The sequence below is a fragment of the Mugil cephalus genome, chromosome 22 (assembly GCF_022458985.1).
Source record: "Mugil cephalus isolate CIBA_MC_2020 chromosome 22, CIBA_Mcephalus_1.1, whole genome shotgun sequence".
NCBI lineage: Eukaryota > Metazoa > Chordata > Actinopteri > Mugiliformes > Mugilidae > Mugil > Mugil cephalus.
In genome coordinates this window covers 14,862,362-14,888,692 of record NC_061791.1, presented here as the reverse complement: position 1 = coordinate 14,888,692, position 26,331 = coordinate 14,862,362, and the positions used below count along the sequence as shown (strand labels likewise).

The following is a 26,331-nucleotide window of genomic DNA, read 5'->3' as shown; positions in this document are numbered from 1 at the left end:
TTATATTTATCAAAAGCACTAGGCCGAGTTCAATACAGTATATAACACATATACTGGTAGGTTACCTACTTAACCTATCCGTCAGTTTGGGGGCCCCTGGTTTACAGTTTACGCAAAGATGAGTCCTTAACCTTTTTGCGTGAACAGGAACATGGAAACGTGTCAGCTGTGAGACTAAAAGAAAGTAGAGGATTTCCACCTTTATCTCATTTATTTATTTATTTATTTTTTTTGCCCATCTGTGCTCTGTGAAGCATTGCAGTTCCCATGACAACCAAGGCCTTCCCTTGTTTTAAAGATACTCACTATGGTGACCAAGGCGTCGTTGTTCGGTACGCAGGCTAGAGAGGGGGGACAAGTGGGTTTCTCACACACATGCGAGATACTAAAAAGGCGCACACGCAGTGATCCACCCACGCATGCGTGCTCAAACCCACAAGTTAAATGATGAGACCTCCGGTGCTGGCAGAGACCTGCGGGCTCTGGGATGTAAATCACAAGCTGGATATAACAGGGTGAAGGTTAACTATATTAGTGGCCTTTTTTTAGCAGCGCATTTGACACCTGAGATCAAACACAGGCTTTCGCAAGAAAACGTAAATATTCAGAGGGCATAGAAGACTGCCAAACACTGGCAGAAACATCCATGTGCAGTGTCCGGAATCACTGTATGCTTTCTCGATTTTTATTAGTGGGCTTTGAAATAGTGGAACAAAACAAGTGTCCATTATAATAATGATGATTAAAACATCTGTAATCCCAACGTACAGCTTTGCACTTGATGTGTCCATTACATGGGGTGCACTGACTGTATGAGGGAAGGATTTTGGATAAACCTCAGACTCATTTGAGCTGCTGTTCATCTGAAAAGCATGCAGCACTACACTACCCACAATCCTAAGACTGGAATTCTTTTTATGAAGACCCTGAGGCAGCAGCGTTTCATCTATAGCCGTTAACACCACAGTTTCCATGTCGCAGCGTCCGGTCCTGAGACGTGTTAAGGCTAAAAAAAAATGTTGTTGTTGTTGTTTTATTATTATTTATTTATATTGATTGGGCCCTTTAATCATTCCTCTTCATGTTTTCCTGGAATAAATTCTCAAAACCCCATCTGTGAAACTGTTGACCTGAAGCTGCTGTAACGATTCCTTTGGAACAACCTGACATGTTTTTACGAATGGACAATATGGATTTCAAGCATCTGGCCAACAGAGAGCTTCACGGAGAGCAGTGTGTTTGGCCTTGACGGTTTGGTTTCTACCAGATCTCCAGAAAATCTAATTGCATGTTTGCCTATAACCTTCAACTAGTTGGTACATTTATTCCGCACACAGGCGGCATACAGCCGGTGATTCAGAGAGAGTTCAGCAGGAGGCAAGGTTGATGGGACTAGTGAGAATGAGTGACAAATACACATATAGACATATTTAACATCTATTTTTCCTATTGTTATTATACTAACATTTATTGGTGCAGCTTTAATATTGTTATAATTTGTATTGTGTCTTGTACTGCACTGTTATATTTACATAACAGGTAAATACGGTGAATACTGGAATTCTGTTAACATGATTGTGGGAGGAAAATAACAGATAAAACAATTTTAAATAATGATGATTATTAGGGAGATGGAAGGAGGATGGATACAGGAAGAATGGAATTTGTTTTGGAGGACAGTAGTGCCCCCTATTGGGATTCCTGGTTCATTGTGGGAGAGTGTAACAACTCTCTGGCATCTGCTCTTAAAGGCATTTGAGGGTGAAACCTGAACTTTCCAGATAAAATTCGACCACATTTACCCCCTTCAGTTTCGTGGGCATGGCGATCCCTGAGCCGATGTGCTTCTAGGGGCACTGGAGGCTGCAGGGGCAGGCAGAGACCTGCTGCACATGATTGAGCTGACATTCCACCTTAAGAATGCAAGAAATCGCACTGGATAACCTGATAACCATCAGGCTGGTCTGGAATGCAACACGTGTCTTTTGTTCGGGAACCAAATCGGAACGAACAGCGAGGAAGTTTCAGGGGTTCAGGATGCCGGGAGGGGTCAGGGGTCGACAGATGTAAGGTGAAAGCTTTCAGAGTTCGTAGGGGTGATATAAATCACCACGTATGAGGTGAGCTCTTGGTGAACATAGCAGTTAATCCAAACAGAGTAATATAAGTTGAACGCAAGAGCATTTCCATGAGGGATATAATGTGATGTAACACTATATAAATACAGTATTTCATCTCTGAATCACTCACTGAATCATCTGCTGTTGAAAGTAGTCAGGGTGGTCTGCAGGCTACAAGCTTCCCATACCAAATTAGTTACAAATGCAGACATTTAGATGCCACTCTGTCGCAGATACAGGAATTTGTCTTTATAGCTTTCCATATCATTGCAAATTTACAACCCCACATAAACACAGAGAACCTAAATGTACAGTACATATTTTAACTGCCAGTGGGAGGAGGAACTCTAGAGGCTTTAGAAAAGTGATGTTCACTATAACTAGCTTACAAAGCATCTGCAGCAGGTGTGTCCTCATCTTCTTTTTAATTATAGGCTTCTTTCATAAGGACCAAGTCAAAATGTACATTAAACAATGCAAAATATATACAGAGTAGCACTGTCACTCATATTTATATTTAATAGATATAAATTGGAAGGCTATGTACTTAGCTTGCTAGCGTTTTTGTAGCAGCTGTGTGGGGAGATCCTTGGTTAACGTACAATTATATTGTACGTTAACCAAGTGTCAAATGCTACAGTGAGGATAGACTATGGTATGGCATTTTCTTTTACAGCAAGCAATCTACTCCCGTTACCATCGCAACCGACGGATCGATCGCAGTCAACGTATTCAGCATCCACGGCCCTGACCTCACTGAAGAAAAGCATCACTCAGGTGCGTGAAAGGTGCAAAGTGTATTAGATATGCCGTGGAGCATAATGAAGACAGTCATCAACAGCTGGAGAAAATATGGCCCGATAGTGACACTGCCAAGAAGAGGATAAGATAGAGAACTAGACATATCCAGTTTGCAAGAACTATGTGAAATAATGCCTGATGAATCCAAGATGGGAGTTTCTGCAAAAAAAAACAAAAAAAAAAAAACATCTGGTATGTTTTGTGCAAAAGCAATACATCAGGAAAGGAACATCATACCCACAGTGAGGCACGGCGGTCTCAGCATCATTTTTTGCCGGTTGCTTTTCTTTAGCTGGAACTGAGGCTTCAGTGGAGGTGGAGAGAATGACAAATAGCTCCAAGTACCAATTCAGCTTTGGCATGGAGTCTCAAGAAAGCTGAACATAAAAATAACTTTTATCTTTCAGCATGACATTGACGCAAAGCACACATCCACATCAAGAAATGATTGACTTCAGCATAAATGGGCTATGCGCGGGAGGTGAAAGACCTGAGAGGAATCGAGTCAGGTTGCCAGGATGATTCTCATATAGAAACTGACAGCTTAACAAAGTCAAAGGGAGCTTCAACAAAGTTTTAGCTCAAGGTGATGCACACATATGCAGTTAGGCAAGCTTTTAGTTTGATTTTAATCTTCCCACTCTGGAATAGGTCAGTTTGGTTATCAGTGGTTTTCAGTGGTATTGCACATTTTAATTTTTAAATTGTAAATGGAGGTATTGCAGGGGGGTTGCAAAATATGGAACACATACAAGAGTCCCTACTCAATCTCTCTGTCAGTTTGGGCGTTATTGTATTAACAAGGTGCACAGACTTTACGCCCACTTTAACACGCGATTACCACACTAAGCATTTTCGGGGAACGTTTGGAGGTGGTTCAGACCTGTAGGTACCTGGGTCTACACTTGGATCGCATCTGGACCGGTCGGCTGACATACACTTAGTATACTACAAAGGTGAGATCCATCTCTATTTCAGAAGCTACTGGACATGTTCTACTGGACTATTGTTCGCCAGTGTACTCCTTCTACACTATGGAGAAGCTATGAAGAAGGAAACATCTGGGCTGGACAAAGTGATACATAAGGTTGGCTCTGTTGTAGGGGCAAAGCTGGGGACCCTGATATTGGTGGCAGAGGCAAGGACTCTGAACAAACTCCGGTCCATCATGACCAATGTCCAATCTATCTATCAATCTATCTAGAGGTCACTGTCTCTCTGAGCGCCTACTCAAGACTAAAGCTTCCTTGCAACGTACATCTGGGGGTGTTTGTTGTAGGCTTTTGACGGGATGTGGAGGTTTACACTATGAGTTGCAAATAAATGAAATAAAGCTTTAAAAACCCAAAATCTACCCACATAAGTACTGTCAACCATCTTTACAAATCAGATCAGTGTCAAGCTCAAAGCTATTTTCTCCTTAAGGCTGTGTGTAATACCTTGATAATAACCAAACATTCTGAATGTTGGAGGCACACTCCGACATGAAGTAGTCTAGGAAATACCTGAGTGATGATGGCATTGTTTGAAAAGTCATAACGTGAGCGGCCGCGTGCTGTGACATATTCGCAGCTGAATGTGTTTCATATTATCGCTTAATGCAATTCATTTCAAAGCTTGACGTGAAGTAGGCAGCACATGAAAGGAGGTGCAGGGAGTCCAGCAGGTTTCTCTCTCTGTTGGCCTCATGTTACCAGTCAGCTCTTAACAGCCCGAGTCTCATGCCAAGAGGAATAAAATAGGGTACTAATCCAAGATGAAGGGATTTGAGGATTATCACTACATTTTCTGAAAATTGCATTTTTCAAGCAGGATTTTTTTTTTTTTTTTAAAGTGGAGTAAGAGCCAACGTTTCCCCTTTCAGTGACCATAAATGGAAACAAAAACAATCGGATCCTTTCATATGGAGCGGCGCAGATAGAGACTGGAATGCACAGGTATAATAAAAGTCGTAACTTTTAATAACAGAAATCTTGATTTTTCAGACAAAAGAACGAAAGTACAGAAATAATATTCATACTGATAAAATTACAGAAACACATGAGATGCATCACACTTCTCACAAATAAGCAGCCAGACACTGAGATCACATAACGATCAAATTTACGCACCCGAGGCACACGAGAGGGGTTGGTTTCCATGCCACATTTACACCAATATACAGAACGTTAATACACTTAAAGTACCATACAATACCACCCACCATTCAGCAGAGAGGAAGGGACACAGTGGACCGAAAGATCAGCAAATTAACCTGTGCAATGACATTATTTCTCTCACGGACGTACGCCACGTTAAAAGTGGTGTTTGCTTGCAGTATCAGCTGTATTTAATGGTAAGTCTCTGCGGCTGCATATTTATTCACCGTTAGGCTTTTATATCACTTAAACACACCCGAAGTGGATCCTGATGGCTCAACCAGGTCATGATTTTTTTTTTCTTTTAAAAAAAAAACGTATTGCCTCTCGTCCAAATAATATAACTGGAAATCATGTGACGGGGGTAAAGCGATGCAACTGTTTCGCAACAGTTTGTGAAATGAGCACAAGCTCTCCGCGCACTGTAAAAGGACACCAACATGTGACACCAGCAACAGGATTTTGAAGACGCAGATATTTGGAGTGGAGCTGGTGCTGAAACACACCACTTAACAAGCCAAATTATATTTATAATCTCTGACAGCTGGAATCCATAAAGAGAGAACAAAAATTAAAAAAGAAAAAAAAAGAAGAAGAAGAAGCACTGTAATAACCTAGCTTGGAAGCCAGTGCAACTTTCCCTGCCCAAAACATTTCTGTAGTGAAAGGTTGGTCTGAAGTCACTCTATTGGGAACTGATTATGCTTCAGCTAAGATCTGCTGGGCCAATTAAATCATATGAGTGAGCCTCATGCAGTGAAAGACAGAAGAGTAACAGTGTAATGAAATCCAAATGCTTACTTTACACGAGGCTAGTACTAACCTTAAAGAGTACCCAATGGAAATTTAAGTGGATACCCCCAACTTGTCTTTATATTTGTACCACTGCCTTTAACCTCCTGAGTACCTGCCTCATACGGAGACGTTAAGTTTTAGATTTTGTTGCAGCTTATTCTGCTTCATTTAAACCCATTGTCCTCATTAGTGGACACTTTAGTCTGCCATGAAGTGTTAGCAAAGGTTGAAACGTATTTATTTCTGCTTATTAACATTTCTAGTTTGATATGACGTGCAAATTTAACAAATTAGCAATTTTTGCTAATTAGCAAATACTCGTTTGAGGACGTTGGGACATCACTGTTTGCAATTCTGTCATTTTGCAGCCATGTTCGGGTATTTAAATAAAAGGTTTTATTTTTTTTGTCACACATTGGTGACTTCTTTATACTGTAATATAAATGATGTAATCCCAGTGTCCACATATGAGTTTTATTTATTTATTTTTTTTAAAACTACTACTTCCTGTTCAAAGATGATGCTTAGTTTTTATATGTCTTAGGTCCTACTAATCCCAAATACCTTGGAGGAATTAAAAATGCAGACCAAATAAAAATTCGGGTCTCAGGAAGTAAAGACTTCATTACTAAACTACAGGCTGTCATCACGAATCTACCATTAACATTTTGGCATAGACAGGGCCAAGTTGGTGTATTTTAACTAGATATAATTCCATTGGAGTGGGCTAAAGCTCCATATGTGAGCATATATAATGTGTATATGCTTATCACCCGTCACTTTGTAGACAGTTTGTCACTAGTGCACATTTCAGGTCCTGGTGGCCTAGGTAACCCACTTTTATAATACCCAACCAAAATGTTTCTGAGTGAGACAAGCAGAACGTAAAATTATTGCTCATACAGGGTCAGCGATAGCTCTTCTTGCAAGCACAGCTCTCTACTTGAACAGAAAATAACGTCAATCAATGACCCAGCTCAGTCTAGGTTCATCCAACGCTGCCAGCCCACGCACAGAGAATTCGGTGGTTGGAACCAAAGTCGTGGACGGTGTTTCCTTGCCGTAAATGTTTGGGCAACTCCTTGTTTCCGTCATATGCCAATGAACTTCACATTTTTACTGGTTATCACCTCAAATTTGAGGTTAGTTTTACTACTTCATGTCACCAAAGGATTTGTTTGCCTGGGAAGAGAAAGTTGCAACTTGACGAATTAACGATGAAATTCCATGGCCTCTTTACATCACATTGCTTCTCGATTTGTCCAGTGTGTATGCTAGTCTTAAAGAGGACCGTGTTTGGTCTGAAACCCCTTGGCAAAGATCTGCCAGGCCAATAAAATCGTTTGGACAGGATTTATGTGGTGGTGGGCAGATGAGTAACAAGGATGTAGTCAATGTACAATAAACACACTGCTCATTTCACAAAATCGTCTCCAGTACTACCACTGTGTAGTCAGTTTCAACAGAGCACTGCTGAACTTGAGGTAGTTACTAATAAACCCTTGCAGCTCAATTCCAATTGAGTCAAAATTATCAGGTGTGTCAAGCGATAGAAGACAAGTGAGAGAACTTGTCTGTTCCGCAACTAAAAAACAAGTTGATCCTAAACTGCATTCTTAACCCAAAGTGCGTTAAAACTAAGAAAAGTGACATCAAAGTTTATCTTTCATTCTACCAGAAGTACTAATAGCACATCATTAAACCATGGGGTATGATATCTTTTGAGCTCAAAATCAGAAGCAGTTGCTGCTGTGGGTCTCTGCTGGGCAGGAGAGGCCACGAACACAGTGATCAAAGTTAATATGTCGATTTATCAGCGATGTCACAGCCATTATTACGTGGCACATAAGGGATCGTTAAACCTCATGGTTTGGTTATGGCTTATTACACTGCAGTATCATATACTAAATGGTAATAATCTTTAGAACGAACACAGAACAATGATGATTTTAACCTTCGAGGGGTCTCACAAAGATATGCTAATTTGGTCCATTTTTGACACAGTGCCTGGTTAGGAATTGCTTGCAAAAATGTTCAATTACAAAGCAATGCATTAACTCAGAGATAAAACAGACTGAAAATGAGAATTTTTACTTTTCCAAACAGTCCGAGGTGGAATTATTACAGTGAATGACTGTAGGAAGTTAGAAAGTAAGACGGACCAGTGTGCAGGATTGGATGAAATTGACTAGCAGAAACAATGTAAGAGTATATTTTCATTGGTTAGTGAAAATAAGAGTGTCTTTGCTTTCATTCTAGAAAAGCCCACTGCAAAATTTTACACACTGGTTGTGTAATAGCAGACAGCATTACTGTTTTTCAAAAATAAAATTCCAAAAACCAAATAAAAAGAAAAAAAAAACGTAGCTCAATGCCTTCGGTGAAAACCTAAAAGTTCAAGGTGTTGTGTTGGAGTTAGCAAAATGTGTAGTATGTATTCATAAGATTTGAAGGGGGAAAAACAAACAAACAAAATAAAAACACAACCAATTACCCAACATAACATTACTTACATGGCTATGTCACCATATTGGCAAGTCATCATTTTGAATACCTTTACAAAAGTAGAATATTAGTATTAAAATACAAACAATAAAGTGTTTCCATGTTAGGTATGCTAAGCAGCTAATCAGTTTAAGGTAAGATAGACGCTTACATTTTCCCTTCTAGAGCTAATTAACAATAAATACTTCATTTGACTATTTTGTCTTTTTTCTATTCTGACATTTTTCTTGGGACCTGATAAGTTTGGCTTATATCAATCAAGTGCATATTTAAAACTCTTTTACCCGTTGTGAACAGTTTCAAAGCAACACGTTAGCTAAAGTTAGACATTTTTTAACCAACTCACATCAACGTTAGTGGTATTAGCTAACTAGCTACAGCAGATAATATCTGTTAGCAGCAGCTGTCGTCACGCTAGCTGCTAATGTATCACCTCCAGGTTCCACCATTTTAATGTCAAAAATCTGTCGCAGTTATCAAAGCATACAAAATGTAAAAAGCTTTAGCAATACACTACACTAGTACTAACTAAGAGGGCGGGGTTTAGCAAAAGTCGATTGACTACACCAATAACTAATTCTGTTGCTCCACCCTCTGCAGATAAATGCAACCAATCAGATCGTTTCAGTTGTAACTCTTGGCAAAAATAAAAAAAAAAGACGTAGAAGGTAAATAAATAACAGCTTCTCATAAAGTGTCAAGTTTCATCGTTCAAATCAAAATGACATCAAATTTTTTATTAACATAATTATTGCGAAACTGTCTAGTTATTTTGTGGTAATAGTCACTATTAATAATAATAATAGTACATTTACAACTTTAGACACACACACTCCCACACACACCACAACAAAATTTTATACACCTTCATGCATTTGTATTTTTACAGTAAAACAGGTCCTATTATTATTATTATTATCATTATCATTATTATTATTATTATTATTATTGTAATTATTTGGAGTCATGACAGGTCCATTTAAAATCAAATAATCAAAGATCCTGCAACCTGTGATTCTCCCTATAAATTCAATTAAAAGGGGGAAAACTGATAGTTATGAAGGCAACTATCAGACACCGAGATGATTTCCAGCAAAAGTACCAATTTAAAAATCATCAGATTGTGATTGTGCTCTGCATGCAAAACCAAATGAACAGTTGATCTGCTTCTGTGAGTTGGTAGCAACAAGGTTTGCACGGAAAAAGATGATTCAGCGTCGTTTCCTGTAAAACATATACAGTCATTTGGTCGTAGTTGAGAATGAAATTCAGATCGTTGGCACTCTACTAAATGACTTTTGATTGTGATAACTTTTTGATTATGAAGCTGAGTTATTATTATTTATTTATGTTTTTTAACCAGTTAGATACCAATGACTTGCTTTTCTTTGTAGGCTACAGTGTGTATGCAAATTCCATCTAAAGCATTTAGACCGGTGCTTTAAAGGAAATTTTTCTGAAGATCTACAGCAAGTCCAGCTACAGTAAGCCACAAGAATTCAGAACGTTCTCCATAATTTCACAAAACCTATTGTTCTTTCTGGGTGACTTTCTAGGAAGTCCTAACAAAATGACAGTTCCCATAAAACACATTGTTTTCACTCCTAAAAACTAAAAAAGATGATGAGAAATGATGCTCGTGGTGAAATAAAACAGAAACCAACCTTCCCTGTTGATGATTAAGCACATTATACATCTCGAAAGATTACATCCTCACTGGTCAACTTTAAAGACCCAGCAGACGCCACAACGAACACTCTGTAGTTCTATTCACGAAAAACAAAATGGAAAGAAAAGGAGCAACTGCGGGGGGAAGATCTGAGCTGTGACGGAAGACCATGGCTGTAAGTCAGTACAGCGTTTGCACCTTGTTAAAATCACGAGCTCAAACGTTTTTTTAGCTGCGAGACTGTTTTCTCGACCCAGCGCAGGGGGGACTCTTTTTTTTTTTTTAAATGTTTTATCAAAAAGCACTTTGGTAATGTCAGGCCAAGGTAGAGGAGGAGTCACTACGTGAGCCAGTGTGTGTGTCTACAGCACATGGATGTCTGAGGAATGCTGCTGCTGGCTAAGACGCTTGAAAGATCGCTGGTGAACCGTGAGGACTCAGTACATTTATGAGTTAAGTGGAACCGTATCGGGTCAGAATATTGCCGTTGAAATCTGCAAACAATTTGGAAGCCGTGTGTCAATCGAAATCATGAAGATAGATGTAACTAAAAGCAGAAATACGAACACATAAATAGTTTCACCGGTTGGACGAAGATAATGCAGAAGGACGATTACATACCAAGCAGCACGAGCTAGAATATGACTATTTACTGAAATCATTTACTACTAGAAAGGCCAAAACAGACATCAGCTAATCTAATTTTTTTTTTTTTACACTGATGTGTTCGAACTCTAAACTAAATTGCAAATGCGATGCAGAGCAGTAACTACACAAAGCATTATGGGTTTAGGGAGACAGCTGCAGTAGCTTGAGAAGACACAGACAAGACGATAGAGTAAAAATCACAGAAAAGTGAGTGGGGTTTGGTTTGTTAGTTTGTCTGTACTGACATCCAGCCAAACACAGCCTTTAAAATTGGCTTGGCCTTTCTAGTGGTAGACTCATCATTGATCTGAGGACAGTAGGTTGCACTAGGTGTTAAGACGTCACACACATGTAGAAGGAAAGAGAAGGAACAGGAAGCTGAGATTTGGAAGAGAGGCGCGACTCCATAACAGATTAAGCAGTTAGGGTGTTTTTTTTGTTTGTTTGTTTTTGTTTTTTTCATTTTTTAAACCTGATGAGTGACGGGTACGTTTTAGTCGGAGAAGAGGCTGGCGAAGGACTGTCGGAGGGAGCGGATGGTCTCAGCTTTGGCCTCGTCGTCGGTCAGGCTTCCTCTTAGCGTCTCTGTGAAGGTGTTTGTCAGCGACTGGGATTTGCTGTGTAGAGAAGAGAACAGTATGGTTATAGTGTAGTTAGGGTAGGGTAGAATAGGACCACTGAATCAGAGGCCCCATATCAACATGAAACATCAGAGATCAGATCAGAGAATATTGGATTCATGTATTTAGTTTTTATGCTGTGCACACCTGCTATTGGATCTCGAGTGCTTTATCAGGATGCATGTGGGGAAGCATTTTAAGACGACATAATCCTTTATTTATCCCACAGTGTAGACATTAGCAACGTTGCAGCATCATACGGTTTAAACTTTAAAGCAGGGGTCTTCAACATTTTCAGGTCAAGGATACCCAAACTGATGGAGAGATTACATAGGTAACCCCTACCAACTTTATGTGTTCTACATTAAACCAGTGCTATTCAAAAATATACATTATTGTTACCATTTTGCATTCAATATTAAGCTGTTCAACTACTGCAGTGTGCGCCTGGAATTTCCCCTGGGAACTGAATAGGCTCTTGGCAAATTGTGAGAAACCTGACAGAGTCATGTTAAAGTGTATTTAATGAAATGTAAATTAGTGGGGGAAAACTGTGGGTAGATATTAAAAAAATATACAGTAAAATGTCTAATCAACCAGAGATTTTGAAACCCCCGTGTAGTACCTTTGCAGACGCCCTAGGGGTCGTGGACCCGCTGTTTAAGACCTAGGCTTTATAAGACAGTGCACACAAGAGATACAAAAGTAAACATTAAATGAATACAACAAAAAAAAAATAGCAAATTAAATGCAACAGAAGTTATATATATATGCGGTCTAGGAAGGAAGGAAGGACCTGCAGTTACACTCCTTCACACAGTGCCTCTGGAGCAGGCATCTGCTAAAGACGCTCCCCAGTTTTTTTGTTCACTCGTGATCCAAGCACTCAGGACACGTGTTAATACAAGGTCGGAACAGAGGTGATATATGTCTTTTCTGCTAGTACTGACACATTAGGGAGTAGATATCAGCAGGACTCTGGACATACTTCAGCTGTGGTGACTGTTTCTGAGCTCCAGGTCCAGTAGGGGCGGGAATGGGGCCGGGCTGGAAGGCCTGGCTGGGAGAGGTGTTGGCTGACCGGGCTCTCTGAGGCGACCCCTGGGCTGACTGAGACGGAGAGGCAGAAGCAGAGCGTTGTCCTCCTGTTGTAAATGTACACACATGACAACTGTTTCAATGCACTGTACTTATTACCAAAGGTGAAAATGTTGAGCAAAAGAGTTTTCTTACCTCGTCTTGGTTGTGTGGTCTGTGTATGGAGGAATACAGAAAGGAAATAGTATACTATTATTTCCTGAACAGCTTGCATTGTAGTTCTACTACTACAACTACCACAGTTATTTTCTGAAGTTGCTAAAACAGTATAAAAAATTATAAAGATTGCAGTTGACTTGAACGGCCACCAGAGGTCGTAATAACGCATTAAATATAATGCAGTGGTGGTATCAATAAGGAAAGTAGAGTAAATAGTGTTACTTGTTAGCATGAAAACAATAATAATTAGCTCTGTAGATTCTTTACTATTTACTTTAGTGGGAGTAGTGGCTGTGTATTAAGTACTATTATTGAAATGTGTTAGATATTTTTGTTATAGTTTTATTAGCATTAATGGTAGCACTTGTAGCATCAGCTGCACTTAAAATGATCATACTGGCACTGACAGGTAAAGCAGTTTTAAAGGTGTGAAAGAAAGCTGTAGTACTGATTACAGGAACAGGTTTTACAGCCGTGTAAGGGGAACGTGTCTCCTGACGGTGTACCTTAACAGAGGCAGGCTGAGGCGTGGAAACTCCGAGCAACACTTGGGCCATTTTATTGATGACCATCTCCGTGATCAGCTGTTTGTCCTCCTCCACATGCTCGCCGATGAGAGGCATGGAGCTGTCCATCACCTGCAGAGACAGGAAAAACATCCAGTCAGCTTCCTGGATGGCTGTTGAAACTGGACCGCATCCACCGCGGGGCTGAAATGTTACCATTTTCCCACTAGATGGCAATAAACCCCATCTTATCGTTAACACCACAACTGCTCTTAGAGCAGGGATCTTTAGCGTTTTTCAGGCCAAGGACCCCCAAACTGATGGACAGATTACCTACTATACGTGTTGTACATTAAACTTGGCCTAGTGCTATTTATGAATATACATTGTTATTATTATTTTGCATTCAACATTAAGCTTTTCAAATAATACCAAGGTTCAAATATTCATTTTTAACTTCAAACATGTGCAACAGTAGAGTGGCCGTGCAACTGTTGTAAACATAAACATGCATAGAACTATAAATAACTATGTGTGTATGTGTATATATCATTTTGGCCTCAGTAGTTGGCTGCTGGGACCGAGCTAATCTGCTAATATTGCAGTATGCTTCTGGATTTCATATGGTGAACAGGCTCTCAACTAACTGCGGGGAACCGGACAGAGTCAGTGTATAATATGCAGCCTTGTGATTGGCTCGGCAGCGATGGGGGCGGGGCCTACTACATACAGGAAGCTTAGATTGACAGATCTAGTGTGGCGCTCTGTGTGAGACCGCTCCTGTATCTCTGAATGAGTGGAGTGCTGACTGAAAGATAACGTCTTCTGCCTCCATTTATCCCTTTAATAAAATATGTTGGATTCACATTAATCTGTAGTCAAGGAAATTTAAGAGTACCTCTGCGGACCTCCTAGGGGTCGCGGACCCCCTGTTGAAGACCTATGCCTCAGAGCCAAAATTATATCAAAACAGTTATGATGGACTCAGTGGTGTGGGGCCAAAGATGATGAGTTGTTTTGTGCAGATCACATGTACAGTTAAGTAATTTATCATTGTTGAGGTCAGAAGGTCTTTGCTGGACATAAATCCAGTTAAGTGCCGGATGCACTGATAGCGACACGGTCTGCCCCGCATGTTCCCAGGCACTGTGGTGCTCATCAGAGAGGGCCTGTATCAAACAATCACTCAGGCTTGCTTAATCTGTTTAATTTAGATGTTTTGTACAAGTTTTTTTTATTTTATTTCTGAAGTGTTTCTTGTAGGGGACGTCTCTCGTAATTTTGCCCTGATAATTTATCGCATGACCTGGTGCAAACACGCCAGCTGGTTTTGTTTTAAAGGCTCATGAGACTTTCATGCTGAGAACTGCTGATCCATTCTCATTTTCAGCTTTAGATAAACCAAATAGTTATATTTAGAAACACAACTCTACTCCTATTGTGCCATTATGCCACCCTCAGAGGGACAAAAAAGACACAAAGCTAGGATTTCCAGCAAACAGCAGACAAAATGTGACTCCATCTGTAAATGTTATGTTGCCGGAGTATGACTTAAGGAAGCATGCAGACCAAATCCACTGCCACACAAATAATTAACCTCAAAGAAAACAAAACAAAACAAAGTAAAAAAAAAACTTTCCCACCACTTGAGCTCACATGCACGCACACGTGTAGCGCAGAACCACAGAGAACACATGGGGATCGGGGACCCGCCATCCTCCTCCCCGAAGACCAAAACAAACAGCAGCAGCAGAAGTGTGGCTGCTGGCACTGCTGCTGGCTTGGATGCAGATACCCAGTGGGGTGAATCAGGCTGCTGCTGCAGCAGCACCACCACCACCACCACCGCTGCCCCCCTTGGCCACAAGCTGTAAACACAGCTCCGGGCATGTGTGCATGTGCTGATCCTCTCATCGTGCACCGAGCAGAGACCAGTCATGTGCTGCTGTTTCACTACCCGACCGCTTTCTGGGATCGAGGTTGTTTTTATCAGTGGTATAAGTTATATTTGATTCAATATACTTTCTCAAGGGTAATTCCAGGCAAGTGGGTTTCTATCAGGTGGTCTGGTGTTTGGTTAGATCGCAGTCATGGCACAAGGCGCCATTAAAAGAGCCATAAACCTGTTTTTGCTGCTGTGACACTTTTTTCTTTAAGCTCGTTACAGAACGTCGTTAAGTCTTTCGGGATTTCTGCAGCTTCAGAATCTGCCAATGCACTAGGTTTATTTATTTTCAATGTTAGTACGCTGGAGTACGGCAATCAGGACACGAACACGAAGCACAGCTATGTGTCATGCAACAAAGCAGAGATGCTGCGCTTGGTTGTTACTGGCGTTAGTAGTTGTGATCTCATGAGTTGTGGGATATATTAAGAGTGTTCGTGTTTTGCAAGGAAGTCTGCACTGACTGCACTGACAGACAACTATGAACTGTGAAGCGAGGATCATGTGAAAAAGGCAGTCAGAGGCAGCTGCAGCCTCAAGGGTTCACCTCATTTGTTTTAACCGAAACTTCATTCATAATCATGGGGCGGCTATTTTTTTGTAGCTGTAACTGTGTGAAAGTCCGTCATTGGGAAAAGCATTACTGCTAATGAAGAAAGTGGCAGTGAGTGGGGCTCATTAAGATTTATAGTAAAATACTGAATATAAAGTATATACAAGAATACAAACACATGTAATGGATAAAATATATATATATATATATTTGTAGAGTTTTTATATCAAGTTTAGTATTTTTTGTCATTTTTTTTTACAGTTTGCTGAACTGTAATAATTAGTATATTCATTAAAATCATAGTGAAAATCTAATTTGCAAAACAAAACCCCTTTTCTTTCCAAAACTCCTTTATAAATATTATTTAAAACTTGCATACTCCACTGTAAAAAAATGCAAAATTTCAATTTCCTCCATTTTGGTGTCACAATATTGTTGAAAATACTTGCCAGTCGAGCCTCACAGCTGTACTTTTGGAACTAAATGCTAATGTTAGCATGCTAACATTTGCTAATCAGCACTAAATACCAAGTCTAATGAAGAAGTGTCTGACGAATTGACCTGATGGTGGAGCTTATATTGACAATTATTCCAGAGTGGGACAGGACATTTCCTAGCAATATATAGAGTAGTTGCTGACATATTTGGCCCCTAATAGATCAACATCCCAGGAGCCACTAGCATGGCTAAAATGCCTGCGATTGAGGAGGCTGAAATGACGTCTACAGTCCAAATGAGCCACAAATCTTTACATGACATTGATTTTGATAAGGACTAGCCAGGCCATCCACAATTCCAAATCCAACAGAGTAAAATAAGTAAGCAAAGCCCGTTCTGACATCATGTTTATATAGACCCCTAACCTTTACCACAAGAAAGCCAGAATCTCTACTTAATTAAGGAGCTCATAAAACAATCCAGATCTGGATTACTAAAATAACTTTCAAAAATCATGCAGGGTTTTAAAGAGTTTTCCAGTACTTTGTTTTTCAGAGCTTTCAGAGCTGTTTGCCCTCTTTCAGTATTTGGGTTCATACTGTTCTACACGGAACCGCTACTCATACCAGAGAACACTATAAATCCCTTCCTTTCCTGTGTGTACCCAGCTCCTTGGCTCCTTGGCTGGGATTTGGCGGCGAGCGGGGCGTGGCACGGTGTTTTGGCCGGTTGAGTCATTACCGCAGGGGACTGAGCGGAGGCCTGGCAAACGGGCGCCGGGCCCCACTTCAAACGGTGTGCGGTGGCGAGCGGAGCCGGGATCCACCCTGCTGATTTATTAGGATACAGAGTCGCCTAGCAGAGGACTGGATCTGCAACTGGCTTTTCAACACTGGAGCGCAGAGGTGTTGTCCTGGGCTTTCACTGAGCGGAGCAGCTTTCTGTCTGGAACGTGTACCCTGCTGCATGGGAAAGTTCACAGAGAACAACATGTGAAATATGCTCATGGAAAATGATGGTGCAGTCACAGTAGCGGGACAGGCAGAGGCTGATGTTTTCCTGGGAACGCAGCTTTGGTTTTAAGATAGTGGCGTGTGTGCTCGTTTTCTTTTTGTTATCATTCACTTCTTTTGTTCAGATGTTGTGTTAAATATCTGACATGTCCTTGTATCATTTAATAACAGGCCTGATGCTTCGTTTCATTTCCTCTGAAGTGCCAAAATCATACTACGTCATGTACTGTCACGTGTTGCTATATTTAGCTGTTCTTAATGCTTTAAAGTAAAACTACTCATTGCCTAGTGTCTGTGGTTAGTGTTAGAGTAGCTGACACTGACTTTTAAATATTAAAGTGCATGCATAGAATTACATTCCACCACTTTAAGATGAAGCACATTACATGCAACAGTTGGCAGCATAATGTCAATATTTTCTGTCACTGTTATCTGCTGTTGATGTTTCATGCCCAGTTACTGGCATGCATCATGTCGTGCTGTGGATTTTGATGTCATTCCATATACCCATACAATGTGTCAAATCAGCATCCTTGTCTTTATATTCGTGCCATGTGATTTTGCATGTCTTATTTTGTCATGTCATGCCATAAGGAAACAAGACTAGCTGTCTACAGCCACACTGCAGCTGATTGCTAACATCAAGATGCTAACCCATGACGGCTGGTTAATGTGCAGCTCTGAGTTGGCTTTCCCACCCTTCCTGTTATCCAGAGAGGGATGACTAACATACCAATGATGCAGTACAGGTTAGCTTTGAGCTCTAATTAGGGGTCTGGAAGGTTCCTTTGACCAGAAAGGATGTGACTAAACCAGGGGTCACCAATTAGGCATAACATTATGATAATTATAATATTGTGTAGGTCTCCCTTGTGTCTCCAAAACAGTTGTGACTCATCAGAGAATGGACATGGGCCTTCTGAGGTTGTCCTGTGGTGTCTGGTAACAGAATGTTGTTAGATGGGGGTCTTTGGGGTCCTATGAGTTGATGGGAGGGACTTGATCAGTTTGGGAACCAGTGAATTTGGAGGCCAGGTCAACATCTTCTGCTGTTCTTCATGTTTTTTGAGTTGTTCCTAAACCATTTTTGTGTGTGTCCTTGTGTCAGGGTGCATCCTGCTGTGGATGGCTGCTGCCATCATTGTCATTGCTGTTGTGGTGGGGGTGTCTGGTCTTGTCTAGATGGGTGGTATATGTCTATGTAACGTCCACATGAATGGCAGGTCTAAATGTTTCCCAGAAGAAGATTGATTTAGAGGTGTTGATCCTCATCCCAGTCGCTACACAAGTCTGAGGCCATGGTCCTCAGTCAGAAAAGGGTGAAGTAACCACTCCAGGTTGGGGAGGAGGTCCTGCCTCAAGTGGAGGAGTTCAAGTATCTCAGGATGTGAGGGTAGGATGGAACGGGAGATCGAAAGACAGATCAGAGCAGGGTCTGCAGCGATGTGGGCGCATAACTGGTCTGTCGTGGTGAAGAAAGAGCTAAGCCGAAAGGTGAAGGTCTCAATTTACTGGTGGATCTACGCTCCAACCTTCACCTATGGTCATGAACTCTGGGTGTTGACTGAAGATTGTGGATACAAACAGCCGAAATGAGTTTCCTCCATAGGGTGGCTGGGCTCAGCCTTAGAGATAGAGGGTAAGGAGCTTGGACACATGGGAGGAGCTCAGAGTAGAACCGCTGCTCCTCCATGTCAAGAGGAGTCAGTTGAGGTGGGTTGGGCATCTGGTAAGGATGACTCCTGGATGCCTCCTGTTAGAGGTGTTGTGGGCATGTCCCACCAGAAGGAGGCCTCAGGGTCGCCACAGGACACGATGGAGGGATTATATCTCCTGTCTGGCCTGGAAGCGCCTGGGGATTCCTCCGGAGGAGCTAGTGGACATGGCCAGGAGAGGACTGGGCTTCCCTACTGAAGCTGCTGCCCCCGCAACTGAGACCCAGATAAGCGGCAGACAACAACGAAGACTGAATCGTCACAACGTGCTATCAGTGCTTTTAATAGCTGATCAGTGTGTGCTCTATGGTCTGGACCAACACAGTGGATTTTGTCTAGTTTTTTATGACATGAAACACAATGTTTTGCTATTCTTTACGATCTGCCATATTACACATGTTACTAGCACATGACACACCATCAAGGGGCATGTCATTTTATTTCATGTCACGTAGTTGATTACATATAGTATTGTCTATGTTGCTATGTTGTGGGTCATCATGTTAGTTAATGCCGCACCGTGACAGCCCCATTATCTGTAAACTTTGTCAGTGTCACAAAGCCAGAGTTCGCTTCATGTTAACACCAGCAGCAGCAAACTGTTAATGAAGAGCGTCGGAGCGGCTCATTACTTTTCATTAGGGAGAGGTGTCATGGCTGCTGTCTTTGTCTCGGACAAAAAACAGATTCCCACTGTGATGAACTGACAGTTCTTCCCTGTCGCGCTTAATTAAATTCCATCAAGGGACAGAGAGAGAAACAAGTCGACGAGACGGACAAGGAGGAGGAAGTGTTGCTCATCGGGGAGCATTGCTACTCAAACGTGTCACTGGACTCTGTCCGATCAGTCCAGCTCCGAGACTATACATCCCCGAGGACTTGCTGGATATTTCCTGAGTTTGGGTTTAAAAAAAGACTCTTACTTTCTCGTTAGATAGAGAGAAGAGTGATGTCATGCTTTGAGCCTAAATAAGGACATGTCAGATGTCCCAGACAGGCCTGTTTCCTCCGATCTCAGGACATAGGAAGCTGCTCTAAAAACACAACTGATTGCAGATGATACAACTATTTGGCTGCTTTCCAGGACATAATACTTAGAGGAAAATCCCCGCTAATATGATACTCTTACACAGCTTATCATGCAACATTACACATGCGCGTGTAAGGGCTTTGTTGGGCAATGTTCAGCTTTCTCTTTCTAGTAATGTCTTTCACCGGTTTCAGATCACTTGTTCTGCTAAAATCCCCTTAGAACAAGACCAAACCTGTCAGAGCATTTTCCCATTTTCTATCATAATCCAGCAGAAAAAGTGAGAACAGTACTGATAGTTGACTGAGAAAGATTTGAAAGAAAGCGAGTTACATGGAAATTCAATTTTCTTCTTGTATTGCATTCTAATCTTTTTTTGAACTGATGCAGGTAGAGAAGCCGGCTTGTGCTTCCTCTACCATAATTTCATTCGTCGATGATGGTTGAACTTTGAGAAAACTGAATGATAGCGAGATTTAACCTGCTTTCCTAAGCTCCTCAAGTACAGCAAATAAATGAAATGACAGAGTGTTGGAGAACAAACACAGAACGATGTGAGCATTCATTTTTGGTTCAGTTTGTCAAGAGGAACTTACATTTGTTTTGAGCTCGAAGCTCTGGTCTCCACCAAATCCATTTAGCATCTTCACACAATGCTAAAATGCTAACATATTCAAATTTCTTGTTTTTGCAGCCAGCTCACATTTGCTGAAGGTCTTTTTTTTCCCCTGAAACTTACCAGCTGTGTTTATAGACACCATGCTAATAAGCAGGGAGACTAAACCACATTTAAACTGTGGGACGTAAATCAAAACACTTAGCTAAAAGATGCTAAAACCCCTAAGAGGAACTAGAGTCAGGGGGTGAATCCCTTTGGTTAGATTTGTATGAGCAACTCATTTCACATTGATCATGCAGTTGATAAACGCTCAAATATCTATTTTAGAAAATGTGATATTCCTCGCACAATATTTAGCAGTGGTGGTTGACGTAAGAACACCACCCAGTCTGTGTTATTACCATGCTCTTCCTGTTAGCAACCCCAAGCCTTTGACCAAATTGCGTGTGTCAAGTCACTCCATAGTTATTTCATTTGACTACAGGTCCAAAGCCAAACTTTACCAGTGGGCTCCAATAAACAGGCTGTGCAGATGCAGTGAGTCAAACACTTAGTCTTGATGTTGTTTTCATTGTGCTGCCAATGTTTGGTCTACAGACTAATCATTCTTTCAAGGCTCTGATGATCATGTGCCATCAAGTCTGGCTACACCCTTCCACAATGCCTTTCACCGTGATATGAAAAGTATTATTAGCAGGCAAAGAGGCCCAATCCAAGGTAACCTTTGCACAAGATAAGTATTTTACCATGTGACTTCAATAAAAGAAATGAGAACTGATCAATTGCCAAGAATGTAGACAATGTTTGAAGTGATGCCGCAACAGGTGGAACCTCTGTGAATGTCGGGCAATATTCTAGTGAAACAATTTAAGACATCATTTCTGTTTTCCTGGAATACTGTCTTTCATAAAACTATTTATCAGCTGCACTCTCTGACTGAAAGTAAGGGGCCATTCTGCAAACACACTGACCTCGATGATATAGTCGTTGCCGTCTTTTCCGTGGACGGCCTTCACGGCGCAGATGTCCAGGCCACCAAACATCTCAGAGCAGGAGTCCACCCACATTCGATATCTGGAACAGAGCGATACAAATCAAAGACCCAATAATCCCAGGAGATGTCATGAGAGGAGGGCCGGACTTCACAGGGCTCACAGATAGAAATAAACTTGAACTAAAAATTCAAAACTGTGGGAGTTGCCCATTCATATTTGTACTTAACAATTTGGAAGCCAAAGTGCCTTTGAAGTGATGAAATGCACAAAAAGTACCAAACTGTCCAAACAGGTCTGTATTTTTCCAACAAATCTCTGAGAGAGCTCACCTGTCAGTCATTGCGATCTGTTCCAACATGGCAGAGCCTGTGTTTGCCTTCCAGTTGCCAGAAATGGATGTTCTCCTGAAAATCAGACAAAGGCATGAGGAAATTAATCAACTTTTAAAACTATATAGACAGCTACAGTGTCTTTGTTAGTCACCCTGGTGCGGCTGAACAGCAGACCTTTAGGGAATAGATATCACCAGTTCATCAGTGACGATGGTGATGATAATTACGGTCCACACCTACATAGTGTTTGAGTAAGAGCCAATCAAAAGTTTGCTTTTATGGTGATGCAAAAGGGAAAAAAAGATGAGATAAGGCTTGGCTTCTCTGTTCCTTGAATTTTGGTTGTGCAATTGTTTACCTACAGAGACTTGAATGTTAAGAATGTGTCAACTTTTATTCTTTGTTGCTTTATGCTCGGCTGAATTTAAAGAGAAAAAGTCTCTCTCGCTTCCAAATGGGTGTGAGCCGTTGAGGGAGGAATGGAGCAATAAAAATGATATTGGAAAGGAAAACAACTTTTTGAACTTATTGTTTGTAGTCATTCATTATCTAGTACTGCTAATCGTCTAGCATTTTAGTCAAAGGGCCACATACAGCCCAATTTGTTTTCAAGCGGTCTGGACCATAATAGTAGTTTAATAGGTTTTACTCTTTGCTTTAGAGCAAAAAAGGACATTACGAACATATTTACATGTATCTTTTATTCAACATATTATTAACAAACTGAAATTTCTTAAGGAAACAAAGTGCAATGGAAGATGGCTTCCATCTGCTGTTTAGTTCTGGGTCTCAGTTTTGTGTTGTGTCCAAAACTCTTGCTAAAACAGTGTGAACAGGAATGGCGAATTGGGAATGGCAGTTGGTTTGATTGAAAGAAATCATCCCACAGGCCAGATTGGATCCTCTAGTGCACAGGTGTCAAACATATGGCCCGCGGGCCAAAAGTGGCCCGCCAGAGGGTCCGATCTGGCCTGCGGGGAGGAATTTGCAAAGTGCAGAAAATACACTTAAGACATTAACTGCAAATTTTCCACTAAAAGTAACTACTTTTCATAGGTTTCACACAATTTTAGTAAGAGCTGTGTACATAACACAATATTGAGACATACAGATATTGCACTTCTTTTTCTTAAGAAACATCTGGTTGTTGATAAAAGATTTTGTAATAGTGCGGTTCATTAAATGCTAACACTTTCATAATGTACTTCTTTGTGCTAAAACAAAGGGAAACATTTGAAGTTGTGATTGACACCCCTGCTCTAGTGGGTTGGTTTTGGCTCACAGGCCATATATCTGATACTCCTGTTCAAGAGGTGGTTGAGGCCTATCGAGAGGAACCTTGAAAAGGTTGCCAGTCTATCATAGGACTAACCTAACACGCACAAACACAAAACAATAAGAAGTAAGTACTATCCTCTATTGGACAAGTCAGGCAGAGAAGCCTAACAGAAACAATCATTTCTCTGAGGTGTGAAATCTTACATAAAGCTGCCATGTCGGCTGCGTAGGGGTTGGCTGACTTTGGAGTTTCTGTTTGAAGAATAAACAGCCTTCTTCTCCACACACTCTGTCCTGTGTTTGTAATTAAGGATGCACACTAGCAAGGTCCTAACTTCACCGAGTTTAATGTGCGTACTAGAAAAGAATACCACCCCTTAAACTCCCACTCCCAATTTGAAAATTGGAAAAGGACAAAAAGTAAAGAAGTACAGGCTACGGGGACAAAACTCATCAACTTTACTATATCTACAACAGCCTACAAATGAACTTGTCAGAGTTACAACTCATTGACTTTTAAGAGGACCAATTGTTGGACCCCGGTCTTACATGTATGCCTTGTAGTTGGTGCCGATCTTCTGGATGCGGATGTCATACTTGGACTGGACGTAGGGCTCGGTGGTGGCGTAGGTCCCGGCCAGAGCCACCACACTGGTGATGTCCTGGAAGTCCTGTTGGTTTTCCACTTTAATCTGTGGGAGAGATGCCACTTGTTAGTGAGCGGCTAATTACAAAGCATGCCATGAAAGCCGGTAGTGGCTGCTTAGGATCCCACAGGAATTTCACACTTATACACAGTGTGGAATAATGAAGGGTCCCTGGATGGAAACACTGCTTTGAACTGCATCACCTTACTCACATGAAGTTATTAGACTGCAGACACAGACTGAAAGGGATATGACGCAATGGCAACACTTGAGCACAAAACACGCTGGTTACATAAAATTTAAAGGTACTTTTTTTTACTGTAACCTGTGGATAATTAGGTAAGAATGAGGTGTGACATTGTAACGCAGGCTGGAACAAATGACCAAATGCTACTGAGGGGCAAATATTTGTGTGAATCTAAGACCCTCATTTATTTCTTCCCAGTTCCCAGGGGATCACCTGTCAGCTAAAAAAAGCTTTTCCATAATGTCTTCTTTCTTAACTTTCTATCTGCAGATGATGCAGCTGCATGTGTTCATTTCTTAAAATTATGCAGATACAAAGATTTATGAGGTGTATTCCATCAGGCATGGGAAATGTGGCATCCCAGCAGACCGACTCATCAATCAGGGGCTTTAATACATGACTATATGTCAGTGATCAGTGTCCATAATGCAAAATGATTTAGTCCAGAGCTTCCACTCACTCAACGCCCACCTCTCTCACTGTTAGCATCACGGTTCTGCTCAGAGGAAATGGTTAGAACAGTGATCATCCCAAAAAAGGCGAACCAGATAGGAAAAAACAGGAGGTACTATTTCTTCCACTTGGGTTTTCATTCTTGACTCCGTTTTGCTCATCTCACAAGTTTAACTGAATATAAAAATCATCACCTCACTCTAAAATTAAAGTCAAACTGGGTTTTATTGCCTCAGACAATGTAGAACTATGCTAATAATATGTAAGGTAGTGGATCAGGGTTGAGACACTCTCGTAACATTCTCTGTTGCTTTGTGATGTGCTTCAAACAGAGGATAAAGGAGATTTTGAAACCATCTGAAGATGAAATTGAATAGCAAGATACTTGTGTCTACATGCGACAGTTTGTGAGGTCTTAGGAAACAGTTTAATGGTGTGTTTACAGGGGTTTAAGATCAGTGCACTTTCACATATAAACAAATCCTCAAAACCCTTGAAAAAAGAAATACAAATTGTCTGGGTGGAACAAAGTAATCCCAGGACGCTTTTAAAAATTACGCAACCCCGTGCAAGAGGATCGCAACAAATAAAGAAAAATTGAGAAAGAGTGAGAATGTAACAGAAACAATAAAAGGAGGTTTAAATCGTTAAAAGAAGGGTGGGCTGCTTTGATGGTTAATGTGGCCCAGTAAACAGCGTTGTTACTTTGACGGATAATTACATGAATGTGTTTGTTGAATCCACATATAAATCTGCAACTAAATCAGTTAGTTTGTCAGATGAGCTCACGAGGCAGACTAGAGAATATCTTCCAGCAACAGTGTTATATGAACACAATTTAAATTTAAGATCCATGTCTCTGGTAGCAAAAACTTTGGCTTCCATCTTCGAGTGCCTCAGGAGTTAATAATTGGTGACTAACAATGAGTTAGTCAGTTACTAGACATTACAGGAATGACTGATTTTGAGTTTCAACTGACCTCACGTACAAGTAAAGAGCATACTGCATTTAGACATGACAAAAAGTGCAACTAGACCAAGAACATCTACTGTAGCCTACATCTGTTTCAAAATCAAAGGATCAAGGACTTCTTGATGTATGGCAAGTTCTCTAAACAAAGATCTGTGTTTAGACAGTTTGTTGCTATCTTATTACTCTCTAAGGAGATGTAACACTTCTTGTGAGTGAAGAGGAGTTACAAACTTCTACTCATATTAGTACACTCGAGTCCTCTGCCACTGCCATTAGCTTTTATCAGGTTAGCAAATATAAGCAAACGTTATAAAGCAAACTACTTCTATTTTCAACTGAATATGTAGCATTATATCCACGTGAAGTTTGCGCAGATAAGCTAATGTTAGCTAACATCAGCTTCTGATCAAAACAAGGTTGTAGCAGAAACATATTTTAGTGTTTCAAATGTTTTGAATGGGGTAAATGTTATCCATTTACAGAGGTAAGAAGTTGGAATAGCAAACTAAACTTAATGAAGGGATGTGACTTGCAGTTCACACGATGGCATCAAAGCAACTACCTGATAGTAAGAAGTCGGCACACAAATTCATCCGGTGAATTACATAATACGTCTGAGAAACTAAACAAACTGTAATGGTGCAAACAGAAATAGTTGAACCACCGGCATACAGATGAGGACCCGCTGGAAAAAGCCAAGTCATGCTGGTTAGTGCCCAAAATGACACACAAGCCACAATACAAAGCCTCACTGGTCTGAAAAACGTAATGGCAAAGCTGGGTAAAACGTTTTTCTCTGCTACTGTCATCAGTAATGTTCTTCTAATTAAAAAAAGGCAAAATGAGTACTGATTGGTACATTCAAACATATTGGTATAAATATACAAAGATTGTCAATGTCTGGTTATCATTGTGTCAAGATTGTTTCACTTGATTTCACTGTCACAAACACATATGAACAACATAATTACTGCATTAACATTGACCCTAATATACCTCTGATGATCTACATATATATCCGATTCAGAACAACA

The 26,331-nt window shown here is 40.8% G+C and overlaps 1 protein-coding gene across 1 annotated transcript in view; it reads right to left on the bottom strand.

Annotated features, from left to right (window-relative positions):
• Window positions 1-4,859: 4,859 nt before the first annotated feature.
• Window positions 4,860-26,331, bottom strand: part of LOC124999778 (synapsin-3-like) — a 111,392-nt gene continuing 89,920 nt past the window's right edge. Inside the window, exons 8-14 of the mRNA XM_047574809.1 lie at window positions 23,527-23,669; window positions 21,697-21,771; window positions 21,344-21,446; window positions 13,060-13,191; window positions 12,530-12,548; window positions 12,285-12,441; window positions 4,860-11,293 (exon numbers count right to left, since the gene is read on the bottom strand). Of these exons, the coding sequence (XP_047430765.1) occupies window positions 11,170-11,293; window positions 12,285-12,441; window positions 12,530-12,548; window positions 13,060-13,191; window positions 21,344-21,446; window positions 21,697-21,771; window positions 23,527-23,669 (753 nt within the window). The 3' untranslated portion in view covers window positions 4,860-11,169. The remainder of the gene's footprint in view (window positions 11,294-12,284; window positions 12,442-12,529; window positions 12,549-13,059; window positions 13,192-21,343; window positions 21,447-21,696; window positions 21,772-23,526; window positions 23,670-26,331) is intronic.